This window comes from Triticum dicoccoides, chromosome 3A, assembly GCF_002162155.2.
Source record: "Triticum dicoccoides isolate Atlit2015 ecotype Zavitan chromosome 3A, WEW_v2.0, whole genome shotgun sequence".
Lineage (NCBI taxonomy): Eukaryota > Viridiplantae > Streptophyta > Magnoliopsida > Poales > Poaceae > Triticum > Triticum dicoccoides.
Window position 1 is genome coordinate 186,627,738 of NC_041384.1, and position 11,249 is coordinate 186,638,986.

At 43.6% G+C, this 11,249-nt stretch overlaps 1 protein-coding gene and 1 long non-coding RNA gene across 9 annotated transcripts; one reads left to right on the plus strand and one right to left on the minus strand.

Moving 5' to 3' along the window:
• Positions 1-1,113: 1,113 nt before the first annotated feature.
• Positions 1,114-4,189, minus strand: LOC119267807 (dephospho-CoA kinase-like). 2 transcript variants are annotated; one of them, XM_037549251.1, is made up of 4 exons: positions 4,054-4,189; positions 3,684-3,791; positions 2,291-2,436; positions 1,114-1,818 (listed from the first exon to the last, which is right to left on the minus strand). In XM_037549251.1, exons 2-4 carry the CDS (start codon positions 3,789-3,791, stop codon positions 1,380-1,382), a joined length of 693 nt encoding a protein of 230 aa, XP_037405148.1. In that variant the 5' UTR covers positions 4,054-4,189; the 3' UTR covers positions 1,114-1,379. The 2 variants fall into 2 exon arrangements, with proteins under 2 accessions (XP_037405148.1, XP_037405149.1); XM_037549252.1 differs by lacking the exon at positions 4,054-4,189 and having other exon boundaries at positions 2,291-3,233; positions 3,684-3,782.
• A 1,598-nt stretch (positions 4,190-5,787) lies between these two features.
• On the plus strand, positions 5,788-10,026 carry LOC119267809. 7 transcript variants are annotated; one of them, XR_005132654.1, is made up of 6 exons: positions 5,788-5,929; positions 6,064-8,280; positions 8,429-8,943; positions 9,255-9,292; positions 9,372-9,425; positions 9,762-10,026. It is a non-coding gene; the product is annotated as an uncharacterized LOC119267809 (long non-coding RNA). The 7 variants fall into 7 exon arrangements; XR_005132658.1 differs by having other exon boundaries at positions 9,774-10,026; XR_005132659.1 differs by lacking the exon at positions 9,762-10,026 and having other exon boundaries at positions 8,429-8,518; positions 8,656-8,943; positions 9,372-9,657.
• Positions 10,027-11,249: the final 1,223 nt, after the last annotated feature.

Below are 11,249 nucleotides of genomic sequence, written 5' to 3' on the forward strand. Positions count from 1 at the left end.
CCGTTTGGTTTCTCTTAGTGATTTTTGCCTAGAACCTCAACGCTAGTGAAGTTTGCATCAAAAGGCCAGTTCATACTCCTAGTCATATCCGCCCGCCAGACATTCTGAGAATGGTAGGTAGCCAAACTCAAATTCCAATATAGTGAACCCTCCCAAGAGAGCGGTTGGAGCCTGCAAGTTAAGACATGTGAACTACCAAAAATCCTATCTTTCATTCAAAAACTTTGAGTGGTGTCATTTGAAGTCTCCAAGCTTTTAGGATAGGTTGACATGAGTTGGCTTAGAGTAGTGGAGCATGGTTCATTCATACCTCTAAAGGTCTATTCTTTCGGCTCCGGACTTGCCATTGGTTTTGGCTATCGACACTTGACCAACTAGGCTACAGTAGGTAAGCACTCTTTGTCGACATGTCTTAAATGAATTTTCTAAAAACGTAACGCTTTTTTTTTCTTTCATTCGGTCACGCAAACTTTGAATATTTAGACAACCATTCATACCACTCTCTCACTCAAACTTAACGCCTTATGTTTCTTTCATTCAGTCACGTAAACTTTAAACAAATGTCATTTGCCTGTCACCATCATTGATCTCCAAATGCATGTCAACTTTGGTCGGTCATCAATTTCCATGTTGTTTTGTTTTGATTGTCAATGCTTCATATTGAAAATACTTATCAAGATCAAATTCATCTTGTATTAGATAAAGATAAACTAAAACACAACCGGATGATGGGGGCAACTAAACCCGTAGATGTATAAACAACACTAAACAAAGGTGAAATTACAACCAAAATTCTCATTGAAGCCACATCCAAGTAGGATGCAGGCGGACGCCGTCTGCGAGGCCAAAAATAAGCTAATCAATGCTACTTTAATAAACATGCTAATGTAAAAATGATAAATGCGGATGCGTCCGCCTGCATCCTTACATTCAAGTGTATCTGAACGCCAACATCACCGGCCTATGCCGAAGACCTTACTCACAAATGCTCAAAAGAAAGGGTTGTCTATTGAGATCTTGTCGTATAAGCAAAATATTAATAGAGTGATTATTTGTCAAGTCTTGACTATAAGCAAAATATATTCTCTCTTGCTGTTCTCTGGTATCAGTCAATGTCTAACCGCCCCTCAAAAGCCATACCATTATTCCATAGTGAATCAAGGTTTACAACAGAGACAACACAAGCAAGCAGTGCTCTGCAACGACAAGCAATTGCGGTTACAAAAAACAAAATTCACTCAAAATTCAGCACTTGTGGCAACTAAAAAACATGACACGACACAAAACCATAATCTTGATGGTCTAGTGCTCTGCAACGACACTCCCAAATTTTCAAAAAATCAACCTAGTTCAGTCCTAACTTCCTAATGATGCAAAGATCATACCAGATTCTTCCGAGCAAGTAAAACCCCCGCTGCCGTGCACATGACGATAGACAGAAAGCCATCCCTGGATCTCATGCGCTCCTTCCATGTCAAGGGAGCAGAGACTTGCTTCAATACTTCTCGGAACTGTTCTTTTGTGTCCTCCAGTAAGCCAGAATTGTTGATCACTATATCGGCTTCGGACTTCTTCCAGTCCAGCGCAAGCTGTGAGCTGATCCTGTTCTGAGCTTGTTCCTCGCTGCACCCATCTCTTAACATGAGCCTCTCAATCTGTGTTTTGGGATCCACCCATACAACAACCACTGGGTTCGTCCATCGGTCCATCTTTGTCTCGAACAACAGCGGGATGTCGACACTGATAACCGTGCATCCCTTCACCCACAGTTTTAGTATCTCCCAAAATATACCAAATGAAATATGTGGGGCCAGAAGACTGAAAGTAGCCACAATGAACAAACCAAAATTTAATCAGGGCCCAGGATCAAGGAATAATGTTGAAAAACAAGAATCCTTAATATCGCAGGGACTACTGATGACAAAGTATAAGCATGCTAGGAAATGTAAGTATCTTGCTGTACCCACTTTTGCGGTGGTATTTTTATTTTATATATGACATAATTAGTATTGTTCAAGGTGAACCTTATCACATTTCATCATCCATGTATGAAACATAACTCGAAATCTATGCACTCAGTTGATGTGAACTGAATATCCAATGGAAGTATGGCATTTTTCTAGAAACCAGAACAAGGCAAGACGTGATACCAGAAATAGGTGGAATTGTTTCTTAAAACAGTAATTTTGTAGTAATTACCATATATATAATCTGGATCACATATCTATTCAGTAACCATAGCGAAAAGAAAGGAAACAGGATGCAATATTTATGTTGGTAGGAGTTGTACCGGTTTAGAAGTTTCCTTTTTGCTGGATCAGAGAAAACAATCTGACCTAAGAGAGCTCTGTCGATTTCTCCATTTTCCAATAATATGTCATTTCCAAAAGTTTTTACAATCTTCTTCCAACCTCCAGTACCTTTCTGCACTACATTCTGTAAATGCATGTCTCCGTAATCAGCATAAAGTTCAAACAAAAACAAGAAAGTCAATTATCAGTGTCTGGTAGAATTTCACTACACATAATAACTTAATAAGTTTACAACAGCAAAAGGCATACTTTGCAGTTTGAAGCTCAAGTACTAAATATGAAAGCAAAGTGCCATGTACTGATGTACACCCAACTGGTCCAAAGCCCCTCGTCAAACATAATTCATATCGCATCATACCAGGGATTGTAATAATGCTGTACCATTGATTTTTGTCATCCCATAGACATTTATAATAGCAATAAGCAATGCATACATACAATTGGCTAAAATCACGTTTGCTCAAGTGGCAGTGGCTTCAAATTAAGATAAATACCTTAAAACGCTATAATAAACCTGTCAGTTCTTATGGTCAAAAATAAAACATAGTTAATCTTGCGTCGTACCAGTCACTGTAATATTTTTGTTCAAGAGATATCCCAGCTATGGTAAGATGTTAATGCTGACAGATTCATAGTTCCAATTAGACAGAGAATGCAGATTTTTTTTACCTCAACTCACGCCAATCTATTCCCATGGGTTTGAGCATGGCATTAGGAATTTAAGGCTCTAACTTCCTTCTTATAGCCATATAGCAACAAAAAATAAGTATTCTCTCGGCGGCTACTTCTTTAGCCTATAAATGCACATGATTTCCCATCCTATAATCCACACTGAATAACAAAGAAGGGGGTATGGGGTCATTCCACTCACATTTCTTAACCGCCCAACAAAACTCCCAGTTCTGTCCTGTTACTGTGAGTCTGCAAGTAGCAGCAGGGATGAAAAAACACCACTGTGAAAACCAGTATATGTCTTTGGCCTCAACATAAAGCTAAATTGAGCAGTTTGATTCCATGTTATAGAACTTTGTCACATAGTTAAAGTCAATACTGCCAGATTACCAAGTGTTGCCGTCAGTTCTCAGGGAGTAACGACACAATAAAATAGAAACAGTTTTGTACTGATCAGTGATCACATTGATTAGGACGAGGATGGAGTTTTTTTACAGAACTATTAATCCCCAAAAAGCTGATGTGACCAGCCTACTTGCATGCTATACAAAAGTAATTAGCCACATTCTATTCTGTACTACCCTGGTTGTGACTGAATCGAGTAAAACAACAACATTGCTTGCAAAGGCACAGCATTGTACTATCTAGCAGCAGCAAGCGCATATTTCGGCATACCGATGCTGGATGCTGGATGCTTACCCGAGCCACAATGTCGGCGTCGACGACAGGGACGCCGGCGGATTTGAAGAGGCCAGAGACGGTGCTCTTCCCCGAAGCAATTCCACCCGTCAAGCCGACCAGTCTCATCTGAAAATCGGTTCGCACGAGACGATTTAGAGCGCGTGGGGATGACCCCGTCTGTTCCAACTCTCATAGATTGGGGATAACCGATTTTTTAAAACCGAATTTAATCACAGGTGGAGAGTTTAACAAATGGAGGGGATACGAAACCACACCTAATTCAGCAATTTTTAGGTAAATAAAAGAGGGGGCCGAATCGAAAGGGGAAATTCGTCGGGCGCTGTGTTCTTCTCGAGTGCTCTCGGGTGATCAAGTGAGCGAGAGATACCTTGCGATCTCGAGGCCGATGCGTCCCGGTAGGCCACACGCAGCAGGCCTCCTCCGCGCCGCCGCTACGTTGCAACTCTCTTCTTCAAGCGTGCCGTCGCAAATTTGTTTCTCCGCCAGCCAGCCGCCGTCGCGTAGCTGCGTGCGAATAATCATGAGAGTACAATTACTCCATCCGGTCCTTTTTACTCTACATATTAGGTTTGTCCGAAATCAATCTCATCCAACTTTAATCAAGTTTATATAAAAAAATTATAGACATTCACATAACAACATCAATATCATTAGATTCATCTTGAAATATGTTTTCATATTATATTTATTAGATATTATAGATACTAATAATTTTTAATATAAATTCGGTCAAACATAGTAAAGTTTGACTTTCGGCAAAACCAATGTGCAGAGTAAAAAGGACCGGAGGGAGTACCAAGTAGGGGGAAAAGGCGGCGCGGTTGGGCAGCGTTTGCCAAAGCAACCACCCAAAGTGGTTAAGCCTTTAAATTTGTACTGTACGTTGAAAACACATAGAATAAATTCCTTAAAAAATACTCCCTCCGTTTCATAATGTAAGACTTTTTCTGACACTATAGTAGTGTAAAAAAACGCCTTACATTATGAAACGGAGGTATTTGAGAAAAAAATGGATCCTAATAAATGTCACGCGTATACGAGTGCATGCAACTTCAAACGTTTTTGAATGTAAGTTTAATGACATGAATATGACAACTTTAGTTAGCAAGTATAACAACTTTCATGCTTCAATTTATTTTTCGACAGAAACTTGTCGTTTGTCATTGAATTTTGCCATATTTACGTGACTAGTATTGCCAAACATGTCAGGTTGGAGTGCCACCTACCTAATGTGTGGCACTTATCATAACCGAAAAATTACAGGTCCCGTATATTATCACATGCATACCTCATATTTGCAGTTTTCAAGTCATTTTTGAGGGAACTCATAAATCGGTCAACGCCGAACCAGGCAGCCCGGCGCCATCGAGCGCGAGCAGCAAGAGCAGCACTAGAGCAGGCGGTCATGCGTTCTGGTTGTGCATGTGTGAGCGATTGACCGGAGCATGCGTGTGGCCGTCGTTCTGGCCAGAATTTTTTTTACGGTATGAGTTTATGAGATCTATTCGGTTCGATGTCATGTGATGTCGTAAATTCGTGTCAGGGGGGGCCGTATATTGTTTTTACAGGACCTACTAAGTTGCTCTAAGGGAAACTGTCATACATGTAGTTATAAACATCTGACCTATCACCAAAAAACATCTATCTCCTTTTATTTGAGCTCCACAGAAACTCTCTCGTGCCTCAAAAAGTTGTTCCAAAACCTATCACTAAAATAGAACAGGAAGATCCTCTGACTCCAACTGACCGTCCTCCCCATCCCCGTTACCGCTATCTAGCAGCTGCACTGCCAGAAATGGACGATGTCATCTCCAAATCATCTCTCAAAACCTCTCCCTAGCCTTCGAGGATCGAAAAAGAGGTGGCGTTGCCCACTGCCACCATTGGGTTGCGGGCTCTCGGCGCTGCAGCCACTATCGAACATGTGTTGTGCTCGTCACCGTGAGCAACTTGCATCTAATGCCACCCTTTATAGAAAAATGCCAACAATTAATGGGTCCCGTGTATCGAGAAGCATTAACGTACGCATCAAGAGCGTAGCCTCGCAATGTCCACGTTGACACAGGTACGACAAGAAAATCGGATGGAGCTAGCGAATGGGTTGGGCAGGAGCGCGAATGGTTCGACTTTTTAATCCCACACGCATCCTCTCTCCTTCTTTCCACCCACCTGCTAGGGTTTCCGTCGTTCCGGCCACCGCTGCCGCCGCCGGCGCCCGACGCCGCCACCATCCCGGCTCAAAGGTCAGTAGCGCCGCTATCTATCTTGCTCACGCTTGTAGCTTCACCATCTCCCTCCCTTTGAATCAGACTCTGCCTCCTCTTTCCCCCTTCCCCACAGCCTAATGTTCCCTCTGCCTCCATCCCCACGCTTGCAGCGGCGACCCAAGGAGGAGCTCCGGACTCGGCTGGAGTAGCTCGAGCAGCGGTGGTGGTCCACAACGCCATCAACGTCTTCCTCGGCAGAGCAACGTAGGCCGTACAGACGTCCGGCTCCGTCCTGCTCTAGCGGCGCCGCCTGTCCACCCGACGAACAAAAGAGGATTAAGGAGGAGATGCACGACGGAGGTGCACACGCTCTTCCCTGTGGGACGACGGTGGTGTTCTTGCTCTAACCAAATTCCACCCCCTCGATCCCAAGTCAGATTCAAGTTCGCTTTTCATCAGTCTGATGACAAATATTCCTGTTTGGTTGACGGTGGTGATCAAGGGGTGGAATTAGTTCATGCGTACAATTTATTAGCACAGCGCCACACCAGAGTACTTATGGCGACGATGATGACGAAGCAAGCTGACTTCTACTTCCGGCATACTGTTGGCTGATGCTTTGTACAGCAGCAATGCGTACTCGACCTCCGATTCGAATTTTGATCGTTGCACAGAGCTGGCTCCAATAACTTGGACACTCACGAACACAATAGCCTCTGCCGATCGATTTTGTGGCCGGCCATAAACGCTACGGATACAAACAAAATCAATTGGACACAATAGCCTCTGCCACAAGTGCTGGCTGTTTGCTTTATTACTAAATTCATTCATGGTATGCAGGGTACATGCATATATGAATCCATACTTGGATGGTTGGACTGTTGACAGAATAGGTTCGTATGTGAAAATAACATTAAGCATTAGAGCATTATACTTATTCAGATTTGGTCAGAACATACATATACCAGCTAGGCCAATTGCTTTTTTCATGCTACTGTTAGCATGCACTGATGTAGCAATATTCTAAAGGGATGTAAGAAGTGTCTTGCTTGACATCCTCTTTTTGTTACAAAGAAAAGTGGTTATTGATGTAAACTTGGCATCAAGACTATTTAAGTATATTTAGTTCAGGGGATGTTAAATATGTTGCTATTTGTGATTTAATCATTTAAGTATCTTTTTTGCTAAGGTTCTCTTTGTGGTTTTTCATGTAGCAATGGCATGGTTCATTAAATCTTTGGCACACAATGAAGTGTTTAGGAAACTCGATCCAGTAAAGCGGAGTGTTAATTTATCTAAATACGTCCAGTAAGTTCATGATGTAGCAAAACTTACATGGTAATGCCCAATCTTTTGCATTGCATATGTTAGATAAGGAGACTCACGTAATATGAAGGAAATTACACCATAAAGTTTGTCATGATAGTGTACTTTATCAGCATTATTTTCATATATACATTATTATATGCTAGACATTTTTGTTCAGCTAACTGAGAAAAACATCAACTGAGAAGACTACATAACTCAATAGTTAATCCAGTGTTTATCTAACAGAAAAAATAGGCCACCTGTAGAAGTAGACTCGTTACAAAATCTTTCCAATAATCTGACAAGTACATCATGTATCTAACTCGGCCAAGTAAATTACACACTCATATCTTGGGTTTTAGGTACATTTATGTTTAAAATCGAGGCAACAATAGCTAAACCAGTATTTAATCTCTTTTATCAAATTGTGCAGAAGCATTCTATATAGGTTTATCTGTACCATAGCTGATATATTAAAGTGAGTAGCTTGAACTACATCACTTGTAAAGACTCCCTAAATTATAGACATATCCAAAACAAACTGCAGTACTCCTTCCTTCCCTATAGTATTTTATAAGTATATAGTATCATAAATGCTTCTTACTATTTTGGTTACCGATTTAATCAATTCGTTTGATGTGCTTTAGTAATAGCTGAAAGTTTTGGTGTCACCTCTATTGTAAGGGGAGAAAGAACTATAGGTCAAAGCCTCCTCATATCTGATGCTGATATATTTAGCTTTAGAATTATGGATTTAGATGTCTTCCTGATTCCCCTCCTCTTTCATTGCCCTACTTTTAGAGCTTCTCTTCTTTGTTTGTGCAGATTTTGTTTCTCTATGTCTTCCTGATTCCCCCCTATTTCAGTGCTCTACTTTTAGAGCTTCTCTTCTTTGTTTGTGCAGATTTTGTTTCTCTATGCCTACAAGACGATCGCAGAAAATCCAAGAAGATTGACACGAGTGACCCCGGACCCGGAGGCTGTACCAATCATGTTTATAGCACTACAAACTTGGAATACGTCCAGTATTTATTATCTTGGTAATTCACTGCATATGAAGAAAGGACAACCGTTCATGGGTATGTATGCCCTCATCTATTTCAGGCCACATGATACGACATATGCCTTTAGAAACATTTGTTAAATATCCATTGGGATTACCAATTTGGTCTTTAATCCCAGAATTGGATATTTTTAACAGTTTTGTTATGGTCTTTTCCATTGCAGACCCATCCCAAGAGGTATCGATCTGCAGAAACTTACATCTAGGTGTTTGTCCTGAACATATATGCATAGGAGGTGATGGTTACATTTAAGGTAGAGAGATTCTTAGAGCTATGCACTTGTTCACAAAAGCTGAGAAAAGTCAGGCGATATTCTCTATCTTGTCACAGCTGTGATGATTTTGCTTAGGAATTTTTTGTTAATTGACATACATTTTTGTTAATTCGTAGGCACTTTTGTATGTCGTTCATTATGATAATTTTGCTTAGGAAGTTTGGAATGAAAGTTCTGGCACTTTCAATATTCACTGTATTCGTAATCGGAAAGTATTTAGTCTACACGTACTGTTCATGTTCATGGTGATACTATATTGTAAATATTAGTGCTTAGTTCATGTCCTTGATGAACTTTTTTGAATTTTTGCTCCTGGTGGTGGTCGAGCTCATCTGGTGGTGGTTGTTGCCGCTCCTTCTCTCCACGGCGTAGACCTTGTCGTCAAGCTCATCTTCTATCCTAAGGTGTGTGTTGTCTTCCTCTTTGTTGTAGTTACTTCCACATTATTAAGCTCATCTTCTATCCTAAGGTGTGTGTTGTCTTCCTCTCTGTTGTAGTTACTTCCACATTATTATATGATCTAAGGCACACATGATATATTGAACGTCATGAAGTCGGATTTATTTCCATTTCTTCAGTTTGTGACACAAAGTTCCGTCCAGTAATTGGAAAGATTATTTCTTGACTGTTGTTTTCTGGAGCTCATTATTTTAGTCCTTTTCTCTTAGATTTTGACTAATCTGGCTGCTCTGGTGCTCCACTTTCTTATTTGCAGGTGATGATCTTTCTGCAAGTTGCTGCCTGGGTTTATAGGTTGGTGATTCTTCTATCCCTTGATCTTCTTCTGTGCATGTGTCATATGTGCTTACATCTATGTTGGGTGCGGCTGCAGTCCCGTTCGTTTCTTTACAAGACACAGATGACAGAAATGCCGCAATGGGACCAGGTCGTTACCTTTTTCCGTCTCTGTCCACATGTATCCATACAATTGTTTGTTCGTCGTTTGCCCACTTATGTGTATATATGCTTCTTTCTAACAATGGTCGTTTGGATGCATATGCCCATATTGCCATTTTTTGTGAAGTATGTAGTATAACCACTGGTTATTCCTTGTAATATCCAAATGGTATAAGAGATTTTGTTAGTGCAACATTAGCATATTCTTTGTTACTGGATCACTTTAGAGTTTAGACCAAATATTGTGGACAAAATGTTGCTTTGGTTTTTGTTCTAGAACACTTTGCATAATGTCTGAACTAATAGGAGATTTGTTTTACGAAAGAGTTCAAATTAGGATGAAGAGGTGTTCTTCCATGGTGGCCAAAGGTGAGGCGCTTCTCCGGCCAGATCCATGGCCACCATGTTGCCATCGACGTCCACCGTCCTTGACAGATCGATCGAGTGTGCATCACTGAGCTGCATGGCTTCCGCCATCACTGAGCTGCATGGCTTCCCCATCTCCCAGTTATCAGAGGATGTCATGTAACCTTTAAGAATACATTCTCTAAGCGTGTAGATTTTGCACATCTATATCTTAAAGTTTTACATACTTGCACGTACTAGTACTAAATATGCATGTATTTTGAGTGTGATGGAATAACACACCTTGGTACAAACAAGAAATTGGTAAGGGCACTTCCTAACCTGGCACCGCCCCAACTTCGTCTCAGGCGGCGTCACCGGATGGCGCCCCAACAACTAGTATCGTAGAAAGCGAAAACTAACACGAAATACCAAGCTCGAAAACTAACACGAAATACCAAGCTCGAACAGACGACCCAGCGCCGGTACACTAGGTTGCCTATCCACTCGCACGTGCAAGTTCTAAGGGCATCTCCAGCCGCGTTCCCAGGAAAGCCTCCCTAGGCGATTTTTTCGCGCCGGTGTAAAAAAACGGCCCAGTCGCGCCTTCAGGAGCCCGATTTTCGCCGGCCTGGGCCGAAAATAGCGTCGGCGGACCCAGGCCGAACCCGGCGCGCTGGGGGGCGCCGGGGCGAACTGTTTTGGCGCAAAACAGTCGCGGGCCCGCTGCGTCAGCGACACGGCGCCTCGTCTTCCCCCAACGGCCTCGGTTCCCGCGGGGAATCAATGCCAAGGCTACCGCCGGTCAGCCTTGCCATTGATTCCTCGCGGGAGGCGCGTCACGGGACGGCGCGCCGACGCCTCCCCTCCCTCGCACGCGTACACACGGGTGCGGCGCGGCTATATAGCCGATGGCCTGCACTCGCCTGTGCCCACACCAGCCCCGCCCCTCGCCGCCGCCCAGCTCCTCCCTCTCCCTACCTTTCCCGAGCGCCGCCGTCCAGCCCCTTCCTCTATCTCTCTACCTCTCCCGAGCCCGTCGCCATGGCGGAACACTACCCTGGAGACGAGACGGCGGCCAACGGCTTCAGCCGCCGTTCGCTCCGCGAACAGGAGTCCTGGCTCCTGTTCCAGGCGAACATCCCGGCGCCGCCGGACATGCGCGCCGGGCCGACGGGGTGGAGGCTCAGCGCCGGGGGAGTGCCCATTCCTCCGTTGCCCGACGTCGTGGCGAAGCCGAAGTACTTCGCCGAGGAAGTCGAGGTCGTGCGCGCCTCCCTCACCGACGCCCAACTCTCCCTCCCCCAGTACGCCGCCGACAACCACGCGGCTTGGGCGGCGTATTTCGAGCGCCGCCAGCTTCAGCGCTTGGCGTCCATCAACGGCGCGCCGGTGGTTGGTGGCCGGCATAACAGCGAGGGGCGCCACCTGTGGTGGGGCGTCCCCGGCCGCACACTCGAGGGCGTGC

Excerpts from the sequence above, each read along its gene's own strand:
- LOC119267807 (XM_037549251.1), bottom strand. The coding sequence starts at position 3,791 with ATGAGACTGGTCGGCTTGACGGGTGGAATTGCTTCGGGGAAGAGCACC. Across the intron at positions 2,437-3,683 it reads ACGCCGACATTGTGGCTCGG|AATGTAGTGCAGAAAGGTAC; the intron begins GTAAGCATCCAG and ends ATGCATTTACAG. Across the intron at positions 1,819-2,290 it reads AAAAGGAAACTTCTAAACCG|TCTTCTGGCCCCACATATTT; the intron begins GTACAACTCCTA and ends GGCTACTTTCAG.